General features: G+C 32.9%; 1 protein-coding gene across 3 annotated transcripts in view; it reads right to left on the bottom strand.

The window, feature by feature from the left end:
* Positions 1–26,026, bottom strand: part of LOC143202459 (ATP-binding cassette sub-family C member 4) — a 55,315-nt gene that overhangs the window by 6,282 nt on the left and 23,007 nt on the right. For all 3 annotated transcript variants that reach the window (XM_076414001.1, XM_076414002.1, XM_076414003.1), the window contains exons 3-6: positions 5,760–5,870; positions 533–709; positions 321–480; positions 42–264 (exon numbers count right to left, since the gene is read on the bottom strand). In XM_076414001.1, coding sequence (XP_076270116.1) covers positions 42–264; positions 321–480; positions 533–709; positions 5,760–5,870 — 671 coding nt within the window. The remainder of the gene's footprint in view (positions 1–41; positions 265–320; positions 481–532; positions 710–5,759; positions 5,871–26,026) is intronic.

Raw genomic sequence — 26,026 nt, forward strand, 5'->3', positions numbered from 1 at the left:
GTGTTTAAGCACTGAAACACTCGATTCGATATTGATCTCACCTTGGATTGGTACAACAATGAAGACGGCGACGATTCCCAGCAAACCCGGCCATCCAGCTTCGACGTAGATGAAGTAGGTGACTATGAGAGTGAGTATCGGCGAGGTCCACATGTGATGGATGAAGATGCTGACCAGATCGAACCTACTCACGTCATTCGAGAGAAGATTGACGATCTTTCCGGATGCCGTCTCGCCTAAAGCTGTCTTACTCAATCTTAAAGCCTTCAAGAAGAACGTCGGTATATAAATGGACCTCGATTGGGTAAAATAACGCTCACCTTTCTGTAAATAAGGGCGCAAGAAGCCGCTCGCACTTTCATGCCGTAATGGAAAGCTCCCATGATGTACTGATTGTTCAAGATGGTCGCAGCAAAGATGCATATAACAATAGCCCCAGCATAGATATAAGCGTCTTCCTTTTGGATGTCGCTGTCCACTCTGAGATAAAAAAATCGATATAAACCAACTCGCAAATATTTTTAGGATTTACCTGAAATATTTCAGTAGTTTTCCAAGCATCAGAGGTTGTAGCAAACTGCAAACGTTCATCAAGACCATGATTATTCCCAAGATGGTGTATTCGGGCCAAAAGGCGGTGATCAAGGCCAACAGCAGACTGGGTTTTCGATTTTTCTGGACGGATTTTTCGTATATTTTTTTCCATGCTCTGCAAAAATATAATCGCAATCATACAGACCGGAAACTTATCACCTATCTCTTGTTCGATTAAAAAAATCAGATATTATTCACTAAAAAACTCATTATTCATCAACTTGTGGAATTTTTTAATAACATCAACAAGACCCACCACATAAAAAGTGACATAACTGATAGCAAAAAGTCTACTAGCCCAGAGATATCCCAAAAAAAAACGAATGGACTTTTTTAACCGTATATTCATAAATCTTCTGACATATCCCAATTTAATCAGGTTTCTTTTAATCATAAATAATACTTAACTAATAGAACGTACTATTCCTCAGACTGTATCAGTTCTCTTTAGCTTATTAATTATATTGAACATAAATAAGGCGATAAATAAACATTTTAATTAAATGTAGAAGAGACAACTCTTATCACAAAACGAGGAGAAAAAACGATCACGTACACGATATTGATTTGTGTTTTAATTAAAAAGAAAACGGTTCATCTTTTATCTCAAAATGAATTATTGTTGTCCATCTTGTATAAAAAAATAACGGAAAAGAATAAAAAACAATCTTATTCGAAAAAATTGCTTGGAATTGTTTACCATATTTCAAGTTCAAATTTTTTTTTTTCAAGTATAACGCTAGTAAATATTTTGAAACCTTATAATTTAGTATATTATTTTTGGTGCAAAAACTTCATTTGTCTAAACGTTGTAAAATTCCACATTACTATAAATATTGGCGTTAGAAAGAATTTTGGAAGTCTGGGGAAATGTCTCGATTAAATATTGCGGAATTGAGATTTTGTTTTTACCTTTATAAAAGAAAGGTAAATGTGACGACACGAAAATTCCTTGGATTCTGATTGGTTGCAAGAAGTGAGCACATCGCATTTCGTTTGAAATTCATAGTTGATGTCAACTGTCACATGATCAGATCAGACACGTGATATTGTTTATGTTTATAGTGCCCTCAATGTTTTTCTTTATAGAACAGTTTTAATATTCAAAATTGTGCATCTTGCAGTTTTTCTTTATAAATAATATAAACATATGGTAAGCTTACATTTATAGTCTTTGTCTTCATGTTAATATTTTAGGTAGCAGATTTTCTAGAATTATATGTTCTATTACTATATTTTTTAGAATACAATTACAAACTACGTTTAATTCAAAAACTGTGCGAAAATATCAGTTAGAAATGTCATTATATTTAATAAATGGGGTTAATATGTAAAACAAGTTATTTGAAAATTACAAGGAAAGTAAAATTTTTAAATTCTAATATATAATTATGTTTCCTTCCTACTATTCCTCTATTTGTAGATAACCAAACAGACAAATATGAAATACGTTATTAGTTTAATATGATGGGACTATAATTACCTTTCAGCACTTTTACATGAGAGTTTAGTGAATAGAAAAGTGTATTTTGTTTATAGATGTTTTAGTTAAAAAATTAGTGATTTACTTAAAGTAATTAATGGTCAGAAATGTAATAATAATTTATCACATCATAATTTATCATAAATGCATTTTGTTTTATCCTTTCAGGGAAAATAACCATGTAGCACAAATTATATACAATTTATTTCAGTATCACATCATAATCTAACATTGTTTCAAACTCAATTTCTCATCCTATATAAACTTGAAGTTTGTTCTTTACGTAACGTTTATTGTAAGTCACTTATAAAAGTTGTCTATTTTATATCACGACAATTTAGAATATTATAAGCATCAAAAGCTGGAACAACTGAAACTAATGTTATGAGTACAAGTATACATAAAAAATATAAAATTACGATTAATTTGGTTTAACTAATTCAAATGTTTATATTTAAATGATCATAACCTTTAATACTACTCCTGCTTGAATTTCATATATTTTGTTTCTTAAAATATCTGCTACATGTTTCATTTTTTGTTCTCGGAGTTCAATGTTATAATCAAGAATATCATATTGCAGTATTATAGTGATTTCTGTCAGTATTTAATGCACTAGAATAAAGTTTTATTGAAGCAACAGTATTTATCATAAACGCAACTGTGTGTTATTAACACATAACCAAAAAGCCCAACGAATGTCATGATTTAAGCCAATCACGATTTAGTAGGGTCGAATATTATGTTGTCTAAACACATTTTCATGTTTATAATTAGAAAAAATTGCATATTGTTTGCTTTTTAACGTTTTTTTTGTTCATTTCCTCTCAAACAATAGTAGACCGATGAAAAACGTAGTGTTTATAAAGAATTTTATGATGGTTATAAAGAAATTATTTTAATAAACTTCTTCGTTTTTAATTAATTTATGAAATGAAAAGTGTATTTTCAAAAAATTATTCGGAGGTTTGAATGTTGATTTCTGTTTGTCATCTGTCTGTCAAAGATGTAATAAGGTTGTTATATATTTTAACATAATGCTGTATTTTGAGATTGTGCGAGAGGTAAAAAATATTGGTACTTGGAAATACATACTTTCACATGATCTCCAGTAAATTTAATGACTTTTGAGTGAAGAAACGTTAAAAACTATCCACATATCAAATATCCCATAAGGTCCGCACTATTTTAAAACCTATTAGGTTTGTGCGTGACACAACTGACGGATACCAGAACCTCCCTTATCTGTAATTATGCAGAATGCTGCTTGTCCTTAAATAAATTTTCCCTTTCTCCATCTGCACGCCGTCTACGGCCGAAATTTATTGCTGACTCGCAGCGTAAAGAAAACTGATCCAGTTCGCCGGCGGTGGTTATCTGGCGCTTCGAGTGGTTCTCGACAAATATGTCGATGTTCTCCAATATATAGGTTTATCTCTGGTCGTGTGGACCGAACAAGAGGGAAAAAAACAGCTCTGCAGTTATATATCGATGTGGTTGAAGTGATTTTTGACGTATGGTGTCGAGAATTACAACGAATACCATAGAAATTATGCAGTATAGGTCGATTTGCATTCTCGACGGTATTTAATTTTAAAGGATTCAGATATTGATAGGTTAATGGAAATTACAGGAGGGGTAAAGAATTTCGCGCCGAATCGAATGGTGGTATAATAATTCTTATACAGTACGTCCGTTTTTTAGTTATACAACAAAAAGAGTATTTTTGAAAAATGAGTAGATCCTTGATTATCTCACTTATCTTAAAAATTATGAACTCTAGGGAATTTTAACACGGATTTTCGTTTCTTTCACCCCAAGATACATATGTTTTGAAGATTTTACCTAAATCCAAGAGATACAAAATTTTTATACTTTTTCCATACATATACTCGTGAAAATTTGCGGTTTTTTGCCATTTTCAAGTTTTCTGTCGCCATTTTTGTTCAGATATTGATAGGTTAATGGAAATTACAGGAGGGGTAAAGAATTTCGCGCCGAATCGAATGGTGGTATAATAATTGTTATACAGTACGTTAGTTTTTTAGTTATACAACGAAAAGTGCATTTTTGAAAAATGAGTGGATCCTTGATTATCTCACTTATCCTAAAAATTATGAACTCTAGGGAATTTTAACATGGATTTTCGTTTCCTCCACCCCAAGATACATATATTTTGAAGCTTTTACCTAAATCCAAGAGATACAAAATTTTTACACTTTTTCCATACATATAGTCGTGAAAATTTGCGGTTTTTTACCATTTTTAAGTTTTCTGTCGCCATTTTTGTTCAGATATTGATAGGTTAATGGAAATTACAGGAGGGGTAAAGAATTTTGCGCTGAATCGAATGGTGGTATAATAATTTTTATACAGTATGTTCGTTTTTTAGTTATACCAAAAAGTGTATTTTTGAAAAATGAGTAGATCCTTGATTATCTCACTTATCTTAAAAATTATGAACTCTAGGGAATTTTAACACGGATTTTCGTTTCTTTCACCCCAAGATACATATATTTTGAAGATTTTACCTAAATCCAAGAGATACAAAATTTTTATACTTTTTCCATACATATACTCGTGAAAATTTGCGGTTTTTTACCATTTTTAAGTTTTCTGTCGCCATTTTTGTTCAGATATTGATAGGTTAATGGAAATTACAGGAAGGGTAAAGAATTTTGCGCTGAATCGAATGGTGGTATGATAATTTTTATACAGTACGTTAGTTTTTTAGCTATACCACGAAAAGGGCATTTTTGAAAAATGAGTAGATCCTTGATTATCTCATTTATCTTAAAAATTATGAACTCTAGGGAATTTTAACACGGATTTTCGTTTCTTTCACCACAAAATACATATGTTTTGAAGATTTTACCTAAATCCAAGAGATACAAAATTTTTACACTTTTTCCATACATATAGTCGTGAAAATTTGCGGTTTTTTACCATTTTTAAGTTTTCTGTCGCCATTTTTGTTCAGATATTGATAGGTTAATGGAAATTACAGGAAGGGTAAAGAATTTTGCGCTGAATCGAATGGTGGTATAATAATTTTTATACAGTATGTTCGTTTTTTAGTTATACCACGAAGTGTATTTTTAAAAAATGAGTAGATCCTTGATTATCTCACTTATCTTAAAAATTATAATATTTATGCTTTTTCTATGGAAGTTCTTCTCGTCATCGTGAAAATGTGAAAATTTTCGATTTTTTGCCATTTTCAAAGTTTTCGTTGTCATTTCTATTTAAATAATGACATGTTAATGAAAACAACTGATTATAAAAAATTCTACGTCAAATCAAATGGCAGTATAGAAATTTTTCACAGTACAACTTTTAGTCTTTGGGTTATATAATGAAAAAAGAATGCATTTTCAAGAAATAACTATTTCTGCTCTTATTACAAGTGTTTAAAATAATTCGTTCTAAAATATATTGAAACTTTTATCCTTATATATGGGATAAACAGACTGAGCATTCCCTTATTGTCTGTTATCTTAAAATGTTTAACTTTTAAGTATATATAAAAATACAATACAGATTACGTAAGATTGGTGGTGCTGTGAAAGGATAAACGGCGTGGTCTAGTAAGAGTAATATAAGACCACCAACACCGACACATACATACATATATCTCTTCTCTATTGTCCACGAAACGTTCTCAAACATCGAAAACACTTACCTTTCAAGCCTATCGCCCAGCAGCGTGCTTCTATCGCTCCTTATTGGATTGTACAAGTCCTCTACCTCGAAAGTCTTCGAATATCCTTTCTTAAACATACCGATCGTGTATCTGAAAAAGAAGGGTGAAATAATGAGAAAAACTCACGGCCATAAATTAATAAAAAAAGAGAAAGAACGAAAAGCAAGAGCTCGGAAGATAAACAGACCGCAGACACTTACGGACGCGTCGAATAAATTCGAGAGGGTACCACCCCGCTTAATGGGTACCTTTTTCGAGTGTCCTGAATGAGAAATGAGTCTCCCTTATCGGGCGGTTTGTTTATCTTAATAGCGCGATAGTCACGTAATGTCAGGTTGTCTTGGGCGTGTGCTGACAGACCAGAAAGAGTTATAAGAGCGAGAGTGGATGGAACGAGATGATGGTAAATATACTGACGAGTTTCGATAATGCTGAGCAATAATCATCAATAAAATTTCGACATGGGCTACCGAAAGTTTCTGGTAAATAGAAGAAGAATGGTTGTGTTTGTTTGTTTTTTATCGAGGTAAATTAACAGTGAGTAACTAGGGTGGCTATATCACTACATAGTATAAAACAAAGTCGCCTTTTCTGTCCCTATATCCCTATGTGCGCTTAAATCTTTAAAACTACGCAACGGATTTTGATGCGGTTTTTTCAATAGATAGAGTGATTCAAGAGGAAGGTTTATATGTATAATATATGCATAATATACTAAGGCAACATTGCTAATTTTAGAGGTTTCTAACGTGATGTCGTAAATTAACCTATTTTTTTAGGCTTATTTAGCAATTAGCAAAAACGCTGCCTAGCCCTACGAGTTAGATCAAATTAATGTACTACAGTATTGTACACCATAAAAAGGTCTACAAAAAAGTCGGCGATGGTATATGTTTATCTTTTAGGGATAACCCACATTAACCATTTTTATTGTTTACTTTTTACGTGAGAAAATGGCTTATTTACGAAGCTATTTTAAGCAATACGGCATTAATCCTTATCGAATTAAGTACCTTAAATACAGTGTGCAATTAATATAGATCAATATGGTTCCTTACAGCATGTAAATTAAACAAATATTTTCGGAGATATTACAAATTTAAAATTTGCGTTTAAAAATGTGTAATGTAATAAAAATTGTATGAATTTAGATATTCCAAAGATAGCAGGAAATCTTCATAGTAAGTATAGGGGAAGAGGAATTGTTTTACTCCAAATTTAATGCGTGCAGGCCAAGGGCAGTAATGAATGAACCAAAAATACTGGATCGATTTTAATCATGTTTTCATTGAGTGACATAGGCATATATATTTTATGCCCGTGCAAAGTCGGAGCGGGCCGCTATGTTTTTATATACAACGTTCATATTTTTTCTGTAGTGTATTTAATTTAGTATCAGCATTGCACCCGTGCGAAGCCGGGGCGGGTCGCTAGTATAAAATAAATTTCAATTCAAACTGCTTTTAAGTGAAAAATATGTTATGGTTAGTCAGTAATATTTAACAATTAATTTTTTAATTATTTACATCTTACATTAAATATGCCTAATGTAATTCCCAAATGAAAATAAAACTAAACTACTTAAGCTAACGTTAAGGAGAACACTTATACAGTAAACAAGTTCGTGTGGTTTGGTTTGCTTCAATCTTCTGATTCCCTATGTGTAGTCCAGTAGCTATATTGTAATTAATCGTAGAACTTTGTTTTGGTTTCATTTCATTACTAGTTGGTTTGATGCTTTAGTGGAACATCATATTAGCACCCCATAGGTCCAAATTGTCTTTATGATTGACTGATAAAACAATCAAGTTGAGAGTATCTTCCGACTAACCAGTACAGTTGCTTGACTCTGAGTCTAATGTGCTCTGTGTTTTGTCTAACATGATGTTTCTAATTTAATCTACCATCGAGATGGACGCCAAGGTATTTAGCTGAATCTGCTTAAGGAATCGGGCATCCGTCAAGTGATATAATTAGGTTTTCGTCATTTCGCCGCAACGCAAAATTAACATGGACATATTTGGAGCTATTAAGCTGTATTTTCCGCTCTCTAGTCCATTTGTAGATCTTGCAGACTGCTACTTGTATTTTTTTCAGAGCCCATGCAGAGACCTTTCGCCATGATAACTGTGTCGTCGGCAAATATTCCAAGTTCCTTTTATTGTTGGGATATCAGCAGTGCTATCAGTAGAGCGGATACAGGAGTGCTCCCAAGACACTACCTTGTGGAGAGCTCCAGCCGAAATAAGTCTACATTTCTTTCGAAACGACATGATGATAGCTGTTGGAAGTCATTCCGCGGTGAGAATTTGCTAATTTTTTTGATTAATCCCAAATGCCAAGCCCCATCAAAAGCTTGTGAGACGTCCAGGAATAGTGCAGGGCAGTATTTGTCCAGTTATTACTGTCATTACTTTCAACAGCTGTCAAGGAAAGTTAAGTAACTAAAAACTAGATCTGACAACATCAACAAAATTATTAGGATATGGCTCACATAGGTGGGGATAATGTAAAATGTTATTAGTTATCTAACACTATTTGGTAAAGTATGTTAAATTTGTCGATATCAATATCATTGCCATTGTTCATAGTGGTTATTAAGAATATATAAAGGATGAATACTGTTACTGTTGTAGAGAATATAGTATCGATGCTGTTAATTCTGACATCACTTTTGTTTTGTTTCTTTCTTTAGACTTTTATTTAAATTATTTTAAGTTATTTAGTAAAGAAGAAAGGTATATTAAGTACATGTGAACAACATAATGGGTATTGATACAAGTTTGATATTATTTTCAGTTAAGTTATTCAAAGTTCAACTTCACTACTTATTCTAAAATATTGATAATTATAATCGCATTGCGTGTTAAACAAAATCTGGAGCTAAATTAACTTCTCAACGAAATACGGAGCTGGGAATAATCGAAGGACGTCATACATAAAGAAACTAAATTGAAATATTGGGTCATAATATATAGGTCAATTGAAAAGTCCCCGGCCTGTCACATAGATGGCGCTACTAGAATTAAATCTATGATTTTTAGTTAGCCCTAGGCCTCAAAAGATGTGTGTATAAATTTGGCAGCTGTTGGATCATTAGTTTGTGAATTATAACATTTTGAGTGAAGCAACTTTTGTTATTGTGAAAAAAATGGATAAAAAGTAATTTCGCGTGTTGCTAAAATATTGCTTTCTGAAGGGACAAAATACAGTTGAAGCAAAAATTTGGCTTGATGCCGAGTTTCCGGACACTGTCCAAGAACAATCAACCATTAAGGATTGGTAAGGTAAGTTTAGTCGTGGTGAATTAAGCACCGAAGACGGACCAAAAACAACGACTAGTTGATGATTCGGAGCAGTGTATGAAGATGATCGATCGAACGAGGGAAAACGCAACAGCCGGCTGGCAAGTTATGGCGTTTATATTTTGTGATGGGCATGGAATATTTTTCATTGACTACCTTGAAAAAGGAAGGACCATCAACAGCGAGTATTACATAGCTTTATTGGTCCGTTTGAAGGACGAAATCGCCGAAAAACGGCCGCATTTGGAGAAAAAGAAAGTGCTGCTTCACCAAGACAATGCACCGTGTCACAAGTCAGTGAAAACGATGGCAAAAATCCATGAATTGGGCTTCGAATTGCGTCCTCACCCACCGTATTCTCCAGATCTGGTCCCCAGTGACTATTTCCTGTTCTCAGATCTCAAAAGAATGCTCACTGGGCAGAAATTTTCGTCGAATGAAGAGGTGATCGCTGAAACTGAGGCCTATTTTGAAGCAAAGGGCAAATCGTACTACAAAAATGGTATCGAAAAGTTTGAGGGTCGCTATACTCAGTGTATCACCCTTGAAGGGAATTATGTTGAATAAAAAAAAACTAATTTTGTCAAAAAAATGTGTCTTATATGGTAGACCGGGGATTATTCAATTGACCTGTTAATATAACAGCTCCTTAAGAAATACAATTAATTACAACAACTGTATAATACAACAATTTAAAATTGATGTTTTCTCTGTACGAGTGTCCACATCGCACACGGCAATATCAACAGTTAAAACGAAAGAAATTAACTCGCATTTCCATTAACATCACGCCTCTTATTAGACGACCCAAATAAGTTTTATTTATGAAAAGCCTCGTGCATTACAATAATGAGTTTACGACATTATTTACGGTGGTTTTAATGGGGACTCAATTAATTTTATTGCGTTCTCGGAGCTCTTCCTGTATATCGAAAAAAAAGCGACGACGGCGTAGAAGATAGACGAGAAGAAAAAAACGGGTCAAACGCTCCGCGCAAAAAAAAACGCTCGTTCAGCGCACCATACCATCGCCAGATGTGCGAACGAATCGAAAAACTGTAGGATATTTAAATTTATCACGTAAAAACAATGATACGGACAGCGCAGCGGCGAGCGATTGCGGTTTGTTTGTTTCCAACAGCTGAATCCGCGGGATTTCCGCGAAATATTTAGTTATTCCCATCCTAACCCCATAACCATCAATTTCTAACGCTCGATCGGTATGTGTTCCTCGTTAATGGTCCGTCCCATCGACTGTCATTGACGTCAACATCAATTTTTAGTGTTCGATAAGTTGACTATATATTGTCCAGTCAAAATTGTTTTGTACATACGTCGTCAAGACGTTCAACGTATTGCCTGCCGTAATTTGTAAATTCGTTTTGGAATCAGACAATATTTTCCTTCTCATTTTATTCTAGTTAAAAAGAGATACAATGCTGTCTGATTAGTTTGAACGCGTAAACGAATTAGCCTGTCAAAATCATCCGATTGTCAGACGTATGCAGAATTCTTGAAAGCAATATACTAATAATAAGGGGTTATAACATAAACCTATAAACTATTGTGGCTGTATAATTAACTGTAGTTTTTAGATGTACTATAATGTTAAAATACATTAAAATTAATAGAATTTTTGTTCAATTATTTTATTTACATTAAATTTTTGTTGTATGTCAAAGGCAAACTGAACTATATTAGAGTTGATGCGGCAACATTGCGACGTTTTGATGTCACAAATTTAGATGACGTATGTACAAACTGACTTCGAACACACTTGAAAGTTCTCCTAATACAACAGCCAGAGTTTCGAATCTCGTTCATACAAGGACGTTTTTATGCATATATATATATATATATATATATATATATATATATATATATATATATATATATATATATATATATAGTATAAAACAAAGTCGCCTTTTCTGTCCCTATATCCCTATGTACGCTTAAATCTTTAAAACTACGCAACGGATTTTGATGCGGTTTTTTTCAATAGATAGAGTGATTCAAGAGGAAGGTTTATATGTATAATACATGCATAATATACTAAGGCAACATTGCTAATTTTAGAGGTTTCTAACGTGATGTCGTAAATTAACCTATTTTTTAGGCTTATTTAGCAATTAGCAAAAACGCTGCCTAACCCTACGAGTTAGATCAAATTAATGTACTACAGTATTGTACACCATAAAAAGGTCTACAAAAAAGTCCCGGATGGTATATGTTTATCTTTTAGGGATAACCCACATTAACCATTTTTATTGTTTACTTTTTACGTGAGAAAATGGCTTATTTACGAAGCTATTTTAAGCAATACGGCATTAATCCTTATCGAATTAAGTACCTTAAATACAGTGTGCAATTAATATGGATCAATATGGTTCCTTATAGCATGTAAATTAAACAAATATTTTCGGAGATATTACAAAATTAAAATTTGCGTTTAAAAATGTGTAGTGTAATAAAAATTGTATGAATTTAGATATTCCAAAGATAGCAGGAAATCTTCATAGTAAATATAGGGGAAGAGGAATTGTTTTACTCCAAATTTAATGCGTGCAGGCCAAGGGCAGTAATGAATGAACCAAAAATACTGGATCGATTTTAATCATGTTTTCATTGAGTGACATAGGCATATATATTTTATGCCCGTGCAAAGTCGGAGCGGGCCGCTATGTTTTTATATACAACGTTCATATTTTTTCTGTAGTGTATTTAATTTAGTATCAGCATTGCACCCGTGCGAAGCCGGGGCGGGTCGCTAGTTTATTAATAATTCAATCCATAGAGTCCTAGCCAATGAAGATAACAACACTGGTCAGAAATATGGTAGTTTTTCGACACTATATCGTCATGGTAGCGGGCCTTTTGCCCCTGTTGTACAGTAAATAATTCTAAAATGAAACATTCTCTTCGACAATAAACAATCCGGCCGCTTGTATATCACACCTTCAACGCCACCTGTCTACAATTAAGTCGAAAACGACTGTTTGTTTCCAATCGCCGGCTAAATCGTCGTACACAAGAAGCAACTACCCGCAACAAGGAAGAAAATAAATAAAAAACGGCTTTGATGATATGATACATTCGGATCGATATAGGAGCATCGCGGTCGAAAATCGGCCTGCTGGTTCTCGTCCTTTTATCACGCCAATTACCTGGATGGGCTAGACGAGACACGCGTCGCCACTATTTACCTTTAACACGAAAAAACGCACTCGTTTTCATATAAAAATAGAACACTCTCGCAAAGACGCCTCCTTAATTGAGGCTTGTTCGGTTCCGTCCGTTTCTGTTTCGTACGTCGACCATATTCATCTGGCATGTTTTACTATCGGATATTCCAAAAATAACAATGTAGTATACGCTGACTGCATGAATCAATAGATAACAATTTCGTCTTAAGAGGCGCACTCCTTGGTCAGTGAGTGTTTATGTATGTAAAAATAAACATGTGGACCATAGAGTATACATAGAGGTTTTACTTAAATAGGCGAAAGTGAGGAAATGTTTTGCGTGGTTCGTTCAATGCTGGCTCTGAGACCAGTTTTTTGGTTCATTTGAATTGATTCAGATTCATTTTTATAAAGGCTTGCTGTGCGTATGGTCAGACAAGGTAAAGTCTAATGTATCACCAGTCCCTAAGACTCAATTAAACTGTGACTGCAGATATCCACCGACGTCAAGTGAACAAATTGAATGACGTATTGTTGCAAAAAAGACAAGCGATGGCGAGTAACACCCGCAAAGTCATTCTCTTGTATCGCTCTCAAACCAACATAGTTCTTTTGACAGGTTATTGTTAACACAGGAAATAATTGGAGAAAGTAATAGACAATATTTTGATTAATATCCATTGTACTCAAATTAATTACTATACAAAAGAGAAAATATAATATAAATCAATCACGAAAGCAGAAATGGAACTAACAATGCTTTTGCAATACTAAACTAATCACTCAGAAGAATTAGATCTTGAAAAGCAGCAAAATACTTTCCTGTTTAGTAGTTTTCCTCTGCTGACCAACGGACATAGAGTGTACAGAAAAAAAGGGAGGCTAGCGTTGATATAACAACTTTTACTGAAGAACTGTTTACAAAAAGAATGAGGATTTGAAGGCTACAGTTCACAATTTTCATAAAAATATTTACAGATTGCATAAAACATCGAAGATTCGTCACATGTTTACAGATAAAACGATCTATTTTCTCGAGATTTTGATAATTTTCATAATATTTTGTTTTGTGTTATTGCGTAAATTTGCTAATTTCTGAGATATATTTGAGCATTCGATTGAGGGAACAAGTAGTACTAGGCGTTGTTTCCAAAACTCACCTTTAAACGTACCAAAACATAAATAATTTAATAAATAACAAAAAGGGGAATTTCGAATCAATTGGCGGGATATCGAACAGGAAATGACATGATATAGTGACGACACACCCACGAGTCGCATCTCGGTTTACAACAACCACCCGCCCGAAACGTATTAATAGCCGTCACGCGACAATAATCAGGTCGTCCGTAACATTGCCGTATCGGTGACCAAAACTGCATGATCAGTAGAAATGATAGGTTAATTGCTTCCTCGATATTCGATATAATTAAAAATCACTCATTTACCGATCTGGTTATGATCGGAAAGATTCGGTACGTAATTAAAATGCGAACCTGGCGAATGCCTGGCGGTGAAGGACGCGTACCAGAACGGAATGGGTGGATGTGAACGTGCGAGATGAATTATGGAAAAGTTGGGCAAGTTTATGCCGTGTCAAGTATATAATTTTAAAAGATCTCCGCAGATTGTTAATAGTACTACCATGTACGACATAAGACATTCAAGTTTTTTACTGCATAGTTATTAATAATGCCAGGTAATGAATCGAATACTGATCAGGCGTCATATAAACGCATATCTTTCAGAAAATATATTAATAAAGAAATATTTTTCATTAAAAAATTGAACCGACCTGGAAAAATAAATAAGGAACTTACTAAAAGGTAAAAAAATAACGAAAATTAGATTATCAACACAAAAAAAACGTTTTACAATAAAATATGAACATAACAATCGTTGGAATAACTAACCTATCTAGTACACGCATTTTATATCACTACATAGTATAAACAAAGTCGCCTTTTCTGTCCCTATATCCCTATGTGCGCTTAAATCTTTAAAACTACGCAACGGATTTTGAGACGGTTTTTTTCAATAGATAGAGTGATTCAAGAGGAAGGTTTATATGTATAATACATGCATAATATACTAAGGCAACATTGCTAATTTTAGGGGTTTCTAACGTGATGTCGTAAATTAACCTATTTTTTTAGGCTTATTTAGCAATTAGCAAAAACGCTGCCTAACCCTACGAGTTAGATCAAATTAATGTACTACAGTATTGTACACCATTAAAAGGTCTACAAAAAAGTCCGCGATGGTATATGTTTATCTTTTAGGGATAACCCACATTAACCATTTTTATTGTTTACTTTTTACGTGAGAAAATGGCTTATTTACGAAGCTATTTTAAGCAATACGGCATTAATCCTTATCGAATTAAGTACCTTAAATACAGTGTGCAATTAATATAGATCAATATGGTTCCTTACAGCATGTAAATTAAACAAATATTTTCGGAGATATTACAAATTTAAAATTTGCGTTTAAAAATGTGTAATGTAATAAAAATTGTATGAATTTAGATATTCCAAAGATAGCAGGAAATCTTCATAGTAAGTATAGGGGAAGAGGAATTGTTTTACTCCAAATTTAATGCGTGCAGGCCAAGGGCAGTAATGAATGAACCAAAAATACTGGATCGATTTTAATCATGTTTTCATTGAGTGACATAGGCATATATATTTTATGCCCGTGCAAAGTCGGAGCGGGCCGCTATGTTTTTATATACAACGTTCATATTTTTTCTGTAGTGTATTTAATTTAGTATCAGCATTGCACCCGTGCGAAGCCGGGGCGGGTCGCTAGTTCTACTATATACACACAGTTTAGCTTAACACCTACCTAAACTGATTTATCTATTTACTATATTATTTTAACTACTACCAACCGATCATTTTGAAGTCGGTACGAACAACAAATTGGATTTGTTTTGTTCGTAATTTAATTTTGTGTATATGTCATAAAATTATATTATTATTTTTATAGTGACTACATATTATGTAGTTATTATATAGTTGCTAGGTAGTATATAGTTCTTTTGAGAAAACTGGTGGAATATTTTAGGTTTTAGAGTTATTGGTTGAAAATTGTTATTATCAAGAATATGTTGTGATGGTTTCATGTTAACTTTAGTCACGATAATTATTCATTAAGAACATGTCGTCTACAATATAGATGATGGCGTCAATCTCTTTTTATCAGTGTAAAAAAAACATTTCAATAAATTAAAATACATTATTACATATCAGAGATAAGCAAAGAGTGAAAACTGTCGATGGGTTGGTTTAAAAACAGCTAAAGAAAAAAGGAAGATGTTTTCCACCAAAGAATAATGTAATTTTAATGTAACCTAGAAACTCGAATTAGAATTGATTCAACAACTGAAAAAAATATTGATTGAATTGAGTATCTTTTTCAAAGACTTATTGAACATAAACTATACTATATTATTGCAGGAACCTTTGTTATCTTAAAATCTTTCATACTCGTTTTACCCTGTTCTATTGTCCTTTAATTTTCAACCAGAAACTTTTATCCTAATCAGATCTGATTCTCAGTAAAACTACTCGAAGAATTTGCTAAAATGTGGTGATATTTAACGGTTGAATGAGTTACAACTTGATCTTCATGAGTTTGTTTGGTCGTAAAATCTGTCACAGAGTCTATTTCGCTTGCCAGGGCCGCCTACCTTTCTCGTGACAATAAATCAAGGGTATCCGAGACATAGCCCAGATGATGCCAATAACCGCTATTATGTCCCTCAGGTTCAGGTCTAATCGGTTTGTTAATCTTTTCAATGCTAGTCGGATTTAGTGGCGAAATATAGGTCGAAAATTACATTTAAATATATATTTTTGGTTTCTTTTTTAATACAGTAAAAAAGAGTTTGCGAAAATGACAAGATAAGAAACGTCTATTCATTTGTTATACATATTTATTTGACACTATAAAAGTTCTGGTTAATTTATCATGTAAGTTCTGTATCATATAAATAAAAAAACTTATATAATAAAATATTAAAATAAATATTTATCCACTGTTCATATACTAATAAATATGAATAATACTGTTATATTAAACAGTAACAAAGCAAACCTTTGTTGTAAAGAGTTTATGAAAAAGAAAAGAACTGGAATTAAAATTCAAAAAAAAAATTGGTTATTTGGAAGAAAATCTTAATAAAATTATTACATAACAAGTGATTGCTGTATAGAATGTATGGCTCTATGGAAACCACTTATGAGGATGTTTTGCGAGTGGTAATATCAACATAATACAAGTCTTTCAGAGAAAAGTCCTAAGAAATATTATGGATGCATCCAGATATTATAGGAACAATTACTTACTCCGTCGAAAGACAGCACTCCAATGTTAATACCGATGTGCTGTAACTCTTGGACTATACTGAACTGGGAGGCCAAAACTCAAGCGAACTAAAGTGATGTAGTGTAGTTGCATAGTGAAGTATATTAAACGATACAAACACTAAAAGGTATTACTTACTTTTATTTTATTTTACTACGGATTAAATAAAGGCTCTTAGGTAGGTAAAGGTATTTTGTAGTTTCTAGTTTTCCTAGTTTTAAGTTATAGTAGAGACAAATTGTTGATGAAGTTAGTAGGCAATAATATATTAATAAATTGATAAGAAACTCCATTGTGACTTCATGATTTAAGCCTAATCAATTTTCCTGTATTAAGCTGCAAGAAAATTAACAATATATATATATATATATATATATATATATATATATATTTATTACAAATAGCGTCCGTTTTGGCAATATATAAAATATTCTTTGATTTCAAGGACCAAACCCCTTTTAACTATTAAAATGTATTAGTTCTAATTGTGATAATTTCATAAGTTCGTGATTTTATATCTCTTTTGCTTGTTAATATTAAAAAATCAACCTGGTTAAGTTTGAGAAACAGAGGATTATTAAAGAATCTGTCCAACTAAAGGGCAAATTACGAGGTAACATCTCGACGAGCTCGTAGCCCGTTCCGTCTTTATTATTATTCAAATTACATTCGACCACGGAATCGGATAAAATTAGGTAACTATTATTCACGGGGATTAGTTTCCGACTCGTTCGTTAACTGTACATTTTCGAATTTTGTTGGAAGCCCTCGCCACACAGAACGGTGAACGAAATTCTTTTAAGATCGACTAAAAAGGTCCTGAACTGTTCGGTTGAAGCTTCTTTCTGTTTTATCCAGGATGATTAAGAGTGATAAAATGTTTAATATGATTAATTGTTATGAAGTGGTTTGTTAAAAGCAAGTTTCACGGTTTTTCTCCTACGCTATTGTCGTTTGTTATATACTTTTCATTGCTTGTAATCACTACTTTCAAAAATGGTTCGATTTAGTCTTAACATTAGCAGCGATAGGGTAAATAATATGGCTTGGTGAATGGAGGTAAAACGAAATGAAACAGTGTTGTTTACATTATGTGACCGTTATTTATTCAAGTGATATAAAAAATATAAAAATACAAATGATAAAACTGATGGCAGCGGTGTTACCTGTTGACGAGGCTTGGGCAGTCGATGGTGGCAGATCTAAACCGAACGATAGGCGAGTACTGAATGAATGGAAATACCCCTCAATAACCTCCCAGATAAACGTCTCGGGGTTGCTAGCTATTCGTTATTAGGTTCTAGTTGGCGCTGCTGGCACCCCGCCCGTGTTCAACATCTGGGATTAGATTTCTGGATATTTTGTAGACCGTTATTCCACGATGTAAAATTCGACATGCCTCAAGGTTGCTGCATTACCATTGTTAATTAATGTAGAGCCCAAGCATCTTTTCTCTTTTGAAAATATAAAAAATAAAAAATCGTTATATGACGAAAATAGCCTTCTGGAATCTCAATTTTCAATGCTCAACAACTTGTGACTGTATACTAATAATAATGCTGACTATTCTATTAACTATTATCGTTTAAACGGGTTATAACATAGCCTCATTAAAAAAGTATTATCAAGACAATAATTTATAATTTATTTGGTTCTCTCTGATTAATATTAAAAAAGCTCCTGGTTATGACTTAATTACTGGCAAAATTTTAAAAGAATTATCAGAAAAGGCTATAAAACTATTAACATATATATTTAATGCTATGCTACGAATTAATTACTTCCCTAGTATCTGGAAAGTAGCTAAAATATTAATGATACTTAAACCAGGAAAAATACCAGAAGATGTGACCCCCTACCGACCTATAAGTTTATTACCAATAATCTCGAAAGTTTTCGAGAAATTATACATAAAAAAACTAAACTATATAATAGAAAAAAGAAAAATTATTCCAGAACATCAGTTTGGCTTTCGCAATAAGCATGGGACTATAGAACAAGTGCATAGACTTGTAAACCAAATAAACGCTGACCTAAATGCCAAAAGATATTGTTCGGCTGCTTTCCTAGACATATCTCAGGCTTTTGACAAAGTATGGCATACGGGCTTGCAGGTTAAACTAAAGAAACTTCTCCCTCATCCGGACTATCAGCTACTAAAATCGTATCTCACTGACAGACATTTTATTGTAAATCAAGGCGATGAACATACCGAATTAAATCCCATATATTCAGGAGTTCCGCAAGGTAGTGTACTGGGTCCAGTACTGTATCTTCTGTATACGGCTGATCTGCCCACCACAAAAACTACTGTGTCAACATATGCAGACGATACAGCAATCTTAGCATCCCATGAAGATCCAGTCACAGCATCAATAAACCTACAAACCCACCTGGAGCAAATACAATTATGGTTGAAGACATGGCGCATTAAAGCCAATGAATCAAAATCCACGCATATAACGTTTACCCTGCGTAGAAGAACATGTCCACCAGTAAATATCAATCATCGTCAACTTCCCCAAGCAGAGCATGTTAAATATCTTGGTATGCATTTAGATCGACGCCTAACCTGGAAGAAGCACATACTCTCTAAACGGAAACAACTAGGACTAAAATTATATCAAATGTATTGGCTCATTGGGCGCAAATCCAAGTTATCATTAGATAACAAGGTATTGCTGTATGAGTCTATACTCAAGCCCATTTGGACATATGGAATTCAACTATGGGGTACCGCTAGCAAATCTAATATATCCATCATTCAACGGTTCCAAAATAAGGTGTTGCGTGCCATTGTTGATGCTCCGTACTATATTTCAAATAAAGTGATACAACGCGATATTCCTCTAGAACCTATAACGAGTGTAATCCAACGTGTTTGTGTGAAGTACTTCGAAAGAGTGTCAGTGCATCCCAATGTACTCGCTAATCAGCTAAATATGCGACGTGATAGTGAAGTGCGTAGACTAAAACGTTTAACACCACCTGATCTGATTACTGGACATATGTAGACTTTAGAATAAGCATTAGAATAAGACTAATTAATTAAGATAATATTTTATACAGAAGATTGCTTAATGAAGTGATTTTCTACATGCCATGTATATATAATATAAACAGAAGAAATACTTATTGCCAATAGGGCAGATTGTGGACTCACGAAGAGTAATATAAAAAAATTGGTTTTCTCTAAAATAATTGTACATATTGGAAAACCCGTGGTTAACATGACACAGCTGTCGAATTTCAAGTACCGACGTAGAGGAAACAAAAAGTCCAATTATACCATTGGTTATATCTAATTTAGTTTACTTGATTGTAAGTTTAAAAACCGATTGTTATTATCTAAATAACATGTTTATAATTTAATTTGTTTTTGGACATTTTAGGGAGTCTCTCTTTGTTTCAATTGTTTTGTTTTTATCGAGGGTGGAACCGTGATAAAAAGTTACAAAACGATGACAACAAACAATGAATCTAAGTTTGATTATTCTTTACTTTTTAGCGAATTCCATATTTATTTTTTGAATTATATATAACCAATAAAACCATTAAAATTAGGGTACATCCCACAATTGTCTATACAGTATTAGTTAAATATGAATCTTTTGGTTTATTTCGAGATATATTTTCAATGTCCTACTTTCCTTGATCGGTTACCCTTAATCTCAAGAGGATTGATACTCTCACTATATATCTTGAATATTTCAAAAACAAATAACAATTAGATATTCTCACAAAGAGGTATTAAATTAGTTTTAAAGGATGTTTCTTAATTTCAAAGTTTATTGTGAAATAAAAATTGGTTATTCAAACTATTGGCCATCGATAGCCACTATTTTTCTAGCGTTGGGATCTATCGACTGAAAACAGTCGAAACCGTCGATAGTCAAAAAACTAGCGACTGAAAATAGCAATTATTTTTGCATGGTTCAACTGTTTTGTTCAATTCGTGATGTCAGACGAAGATGTGATAAAAAATTACAAAAAAATGACGTCATCGGTTCAAAATCTCCACCAAACAGTAACTGTTTGTGAATGCATTACCATATGACAATTGTAGTCGTTAAGCCGTTGCCTATAGTCTGTACTATGTTTCTAATGAAGTGATACAGCGTGATATCCTTTCAGAAACTTATATAGAGATATATAGTGTATGTCAGTGCTTTCTATATATAAAGGACTGGTCCTAATACGGTTCCCTGTGGCATTCTTGCTTGTAATATCTATTTGAGTTAAAATTAATTTGTTCTTTCACATTATAGATGATAATCTCTGCTTTCTGATATAATAAATATATAATTAATCAGCTTCATTGATTAATACTATAAAAAGTATTCCCTCCCGATATTTTACGATTACTAGGTTGAATGTACATGAAAAAAGGCGAATGTTGGTATAGTTGAAAGGAACGGGAGAACCTTTATCGGTAAGATAAGGGCTTTTATTATTTCAGGCTTCCGATTTTTGGGAAACAGGCAAATCCTTTCCGCCGTCACGTGTTTTAAATGTGCTGCGTTTCGTGTTTTCTTGCTCGGTTCGAAAGGGAGGCGAAAAGAGTCGAAAGTACGTGCCAAATACTCAGTCGAATCGATTTATTTATTGACCCGTTCAACGGACGTTGCCGAGAATAAAATACATGAACATGTGGCGCGCATTTCTGGTTTTTGTCACAACTTCGGTCACAACACGATTTTTTTACACAATAAATGATCTTTTCTCGTTCTTTCCGTATTACTTTTCAGAATCGTCGATGTTTCGGTACTGTTGATCACAATAGGTTTTTTTAGTGAGAAAATATTTACTTTACAGAAATCGAAATTTAAACTTTCTTTAATTTGAAGAAATCTGCACTGGAATTGTTCATAGTAACGTCAATTAAGTTTTCAAGGGACTATTAACCTCGAAGACGCATAACTGAAAACTAAAACCGATAAATGCAACACGAAAAGCCGTTCTATATCGTAATTGATGCGTTAGAGCTGATTATTAATGGAAATCTCTGTTTTTGTTCAGTAGAAAAACCATCGAATGGATTTGCGACATGAAGTTTGACCAATGATAATAATTTGCGTGAAAAGCTGAAAAATAATATATGTACATAATAATCGTTGTAATAACTGAATAAAAATAAACAAAGACCTTATTTAACCTATCTACTACATCTATTTTATATTCTACTATATAAACACAATTTAGCTTAATACCTACCTAAAAACAAATTTGATTTGTTTTGTTCGTAATTTAATTTGTTATATATGTTACAAAATTATATTATTTTTGTATTGTTTAGACTCGACACCGACATCAAACTGATCAGTTGGTAGTAGTTAAAATAATATTTTAAATAGATAAATATGTTTATGTAGGTATTAAGCTAAATTTTGTGTATATAGTATAAGATACGTGTAGTAGATAGGTCGAATAAGTTTTTGTTTACTTTAAAATAGTTATGACAACGATTATTATGTACATATTTTATTTTAAAATGTTTTTTTTTGCTTTAAAGATCCAAGTTTGATTATTCTTTACTTTTTAGCGAATTCCATATTTATTTTTTGAATTATATATAACTAATAAAACCAATAAAACTAGGGTACATCCCACAATTGTCTATACAGTATTAGTTAAATATGAATCTTTTGGTTTATTTCGAGATATATTTTCAATGTCCTACTTTCCATGATCTGTTACACTTAATCTCAAGAGGATTGGTACTCTTACTATATATCTTGAATATTTCAAAAACAAATAACAAATAGATATTCACATAAGAGGCATTAAATTAGTTTTAAAGGATGTTTCTTAATTTCAAAGTTTATTGTGAAATAAAAATTGGTTATTCAAACTATTGGCCATCGATAGCCACTATTTTTTCTAGCGTTGGGAACTATCGACTGAAAACAGTCGAAACAGTGGATAGTCAAAAAACTAGCGACTGAAAATAGCCATTATTTTTGCACGGTTCAACTGTTTTGTTCAATTCGTGATGTCAGACGAAGATGTACGAACCCTTTGCTGTATAAATTGTGAGAGAGGAAAGGACGGAGATAATTGCTTGGAGCAGTTAATTTTATATGTGCTTATATTTTCCATCGAGAGTATAAGCAAGACAGAGATTTCACTAACAGACCTTACTCTTCAGTATATGGAATTTCGTTGAAGTGTGAACAAAACATTTTTTCTATCAATGGAAAATCGGGAACTATCGTGTGTTTAGTAATTGACTACTTTTTACTATCGACTGTTTCAGTCGCTATTTTCGGTCCGACTGATTTTGTTATTATTTACTATCGACTGTTTCAGTCGTGTACTTTTAGTTGCTATTTTTGGTTCTACTAGTTTTATTCTACTATTTTGGTTCTAAACGAATGGAATTTTTCTATGGAATGGAACAATTCCCCAAAAATGTTTTATCGTATTTTAATATGTTAATTGCTATTTTTAATTAATATACTATAATAAATATAGACAATACAATAGAACTTAAACAAAACCTAAAAACTAAAGATGTACAATAACCATAAATACTAAATAAAAATTAAACATAGGCCTAATCATAGAAAAAGAACTAATTCATGACATAATTAAAAATGAGCGCACAATTTTAATCTTTTTAACCTGTTACATTAACAATATTGAAAAATATCGTTCCAAGGTCTGTCAGTGAAATTCTGACATGAAGTTGGTTACAAATGTACCCGATGCGATTTAACAAATATTCATTAATATAAAAAAATTAACTAACACGAATCTATCTAAAACCAACGGTTGTTCAACTATCACTTGACCGGACTTATATCCGCGCTGGATTTGGAACAAAAGCGTAAAACTAATTATAGTGAAGCCTCTAACGAGCTTAGAGCCTTCCGTGTCTAAGTCGTAACGTTTTAATAATGTTGTATCGCCCAGCCAATCCAAAACCAGACGACTTAACACCATTCCGCGTTAATGAATATTTATCAGCGGATAAATATTTATGATAAATATTGTGCCATTTATCCATTTTACGCCTGATTTAGATACGGAATCGTTTCCCCGCTAGTTTAATCAGTGGATGCTGGTAGCTCGTTTATCTTTCGCTAATTGAACATATACAAATGCAGCGAATTGCTTGTGACGTGTAATTAATTGGTATAAAACTTGCTTCTGTCGTTTTTTTATACAATTATCTGTTGGTATAACTCATCGCTCATCATACTGTATCGTAAAGATTACAAAAATTGATCGAAATGGATCTAAGATGGACAAGTCTGAAAAATATAGTGCATGTGGTATATACAGAGCTGTTTAAAAATACATGCTATGCTTTATTTAAAAAACGAATTACAAAATACTATCTCGCATGTACAACTACTACCAACTGATCACTTTGACGTCGGTGCCGAACCCAAACAGTTTCGTTCGTAATTTAATTTTTTCTATATGTCGCAAAATTATATTATTATTTCCGTACGTATTCAAAAAAGCACGTTAGCATTCAAAATGATCAGTTAGTAGTAGTTAAAATAATGTTCTAAATAGATATATAGGTTTTGGGTAGGTATTAAGCTAAATTATGTGTGTATATATAGTAGAATATAAAATACGTGTAGTAGATAGGTTTAATAAGGTTTTTGTTTATTTTTATTTAGTTATTGCAACGATTATTATGTAAATATTTAATTTTAAATCGTTTTTTTTGTGTTAAAATACTAAGTTTGATAATTTTTTGCTTTTTAGTGAGTTCCTTATTTATTTCATGAAGTCGCTTCAATTTTTTTGTTAAAAATATTTTATTTTGCTCTTTTTATTTCTCAAAGATGCGGCCCGTATGAGAAAAAATAGGAAGAAAGAAACAATGATTGAAAAAACGGAACGCTTCAGGCCGCTACTTAGCCTAGGTGATTTGGCAAATGTTCTAATCAAACTAGAACAACAACAAAACATCGTTGCCCCGCCGGGAATCGAACCCGCGACCTCCGCGTGTGAGCCGAACGCTCTAACCACTACACCATAGAAGCAGGCGCTTGCAACATTTCTACGGTTTCTCATATGATATAGCTAGTGTTTAAAAAGCAAACTCAATAGACTTTTGCACTGAACGACTTCCGGTCTTCCGTCACGTCCAAACATATGACTTGGACTTGGTTCCAATGGGATCACCTCGGAAGTGCTCTCTTTCGAATAGAAAAAAAGAATTTTGAAATCCTTTTCCTTTTTTGAAGTCGGTTGATAAAATAGAACTAATTCTGTACAGTCTATTAACCAGTAAAAGAAGAATTTTCTTCAATGAAAATTAGTTTTTTAAAGGTACTATCAGACAAATAGCTTCTGGTGGGAGAATGTATAAAACCTGCATAAAAAAATGAAAGAAGGAAGAAAATGATCTTTCTACAGCTTCCCATGAGCAAAAACTTGCGTAGGTTTTCTGCTTCTATCGTTTAGTAAACTGACTAACACTGTCCCTATTCACAGAAACTATAAAATCAGCATCTTCGCTGAAAGTGTGTGTCAACAAACATAAAAAATTAATATCTTGAACTTGAATTATTATAGTTATGAATGGTGCTGAAAACGAATACTTCATACAAGACTCACTGAACTATGACGATATATTTTATGGCACTTTCTAAGAACCGGAGAAAATTATTGGAGCTTAGTTGGGATGGTGCCAAGCCACAGCCCATATATTTTATAATTATCGCCTATTCTTAAAACAGTGCTTGCCAAAACTCTTTGATGACGAAACCTGGAATTATGTGACGACAGAATCATTAAGTTATTAGGAAAATGCGCAAAATAAAAGAAAATCTTTAGATTTATGGTTTTACCAAAAAAAAAGGCAAAAGTTCATCGATTAAAATTACACATATATCATAAAAACAAAACGAAATTACTTTTTCCTCATGGGGTATGTTCCGTTATGATTTGGGCGACAATATCGTAGTATTCAGCCGGTCTTCTCATTCCCATCTTTGTCCACATTTCTGCGAATGAATGTCTCGACATCCTTAATAGTGAAGTTCTTAATAGGTTAATTGAAAAGTCCCCAGCCTGACATATAGAGGGTGCTACTAGAATTAAATCCATATGTTTTTTAGTTAGCCCTAATCCTCAAAAGATGCGTATATAAATTTGACAACTGTGAATTATAGCATTTTGAGTGAAGCATCTTTTGTTATTGTGAAAAAAATGGATAAAAAGGAATTTCGCGTGTTGATAAATTATTGCTATTTGAAGGGAAAAAACATAGTTGAAGCAAAAATTTGACTTTGGACACTGACCCAGAAAAATCAACCATCAAGGATTGGTATGCTAAGTTTAGACGTGGTGAAATGAGCACCGAAGACGGTGAACGCAGTGGACACCCAAAAGAGGTTGTTACCGACGAAAACATTTA

The sequence above is a fragment of the Rhynchophorus ferrugineus genome, unplaced genomic scaffold (genome assembly GCF_030347505.1).
Source record: "Rhynchophorus ferrugineus isolate W39M unplaced genomic scaffold, kcgeb_rfMv2 rfM9, whole genome shotgun sequence".
NCBI classification, from domain to species: Eukaryota; Metazoa; Arthropoda; class Insecta; order Coleoptera; family Curculionidae; genus Rhynchophorus; species Rhynchophorus ferrugineus.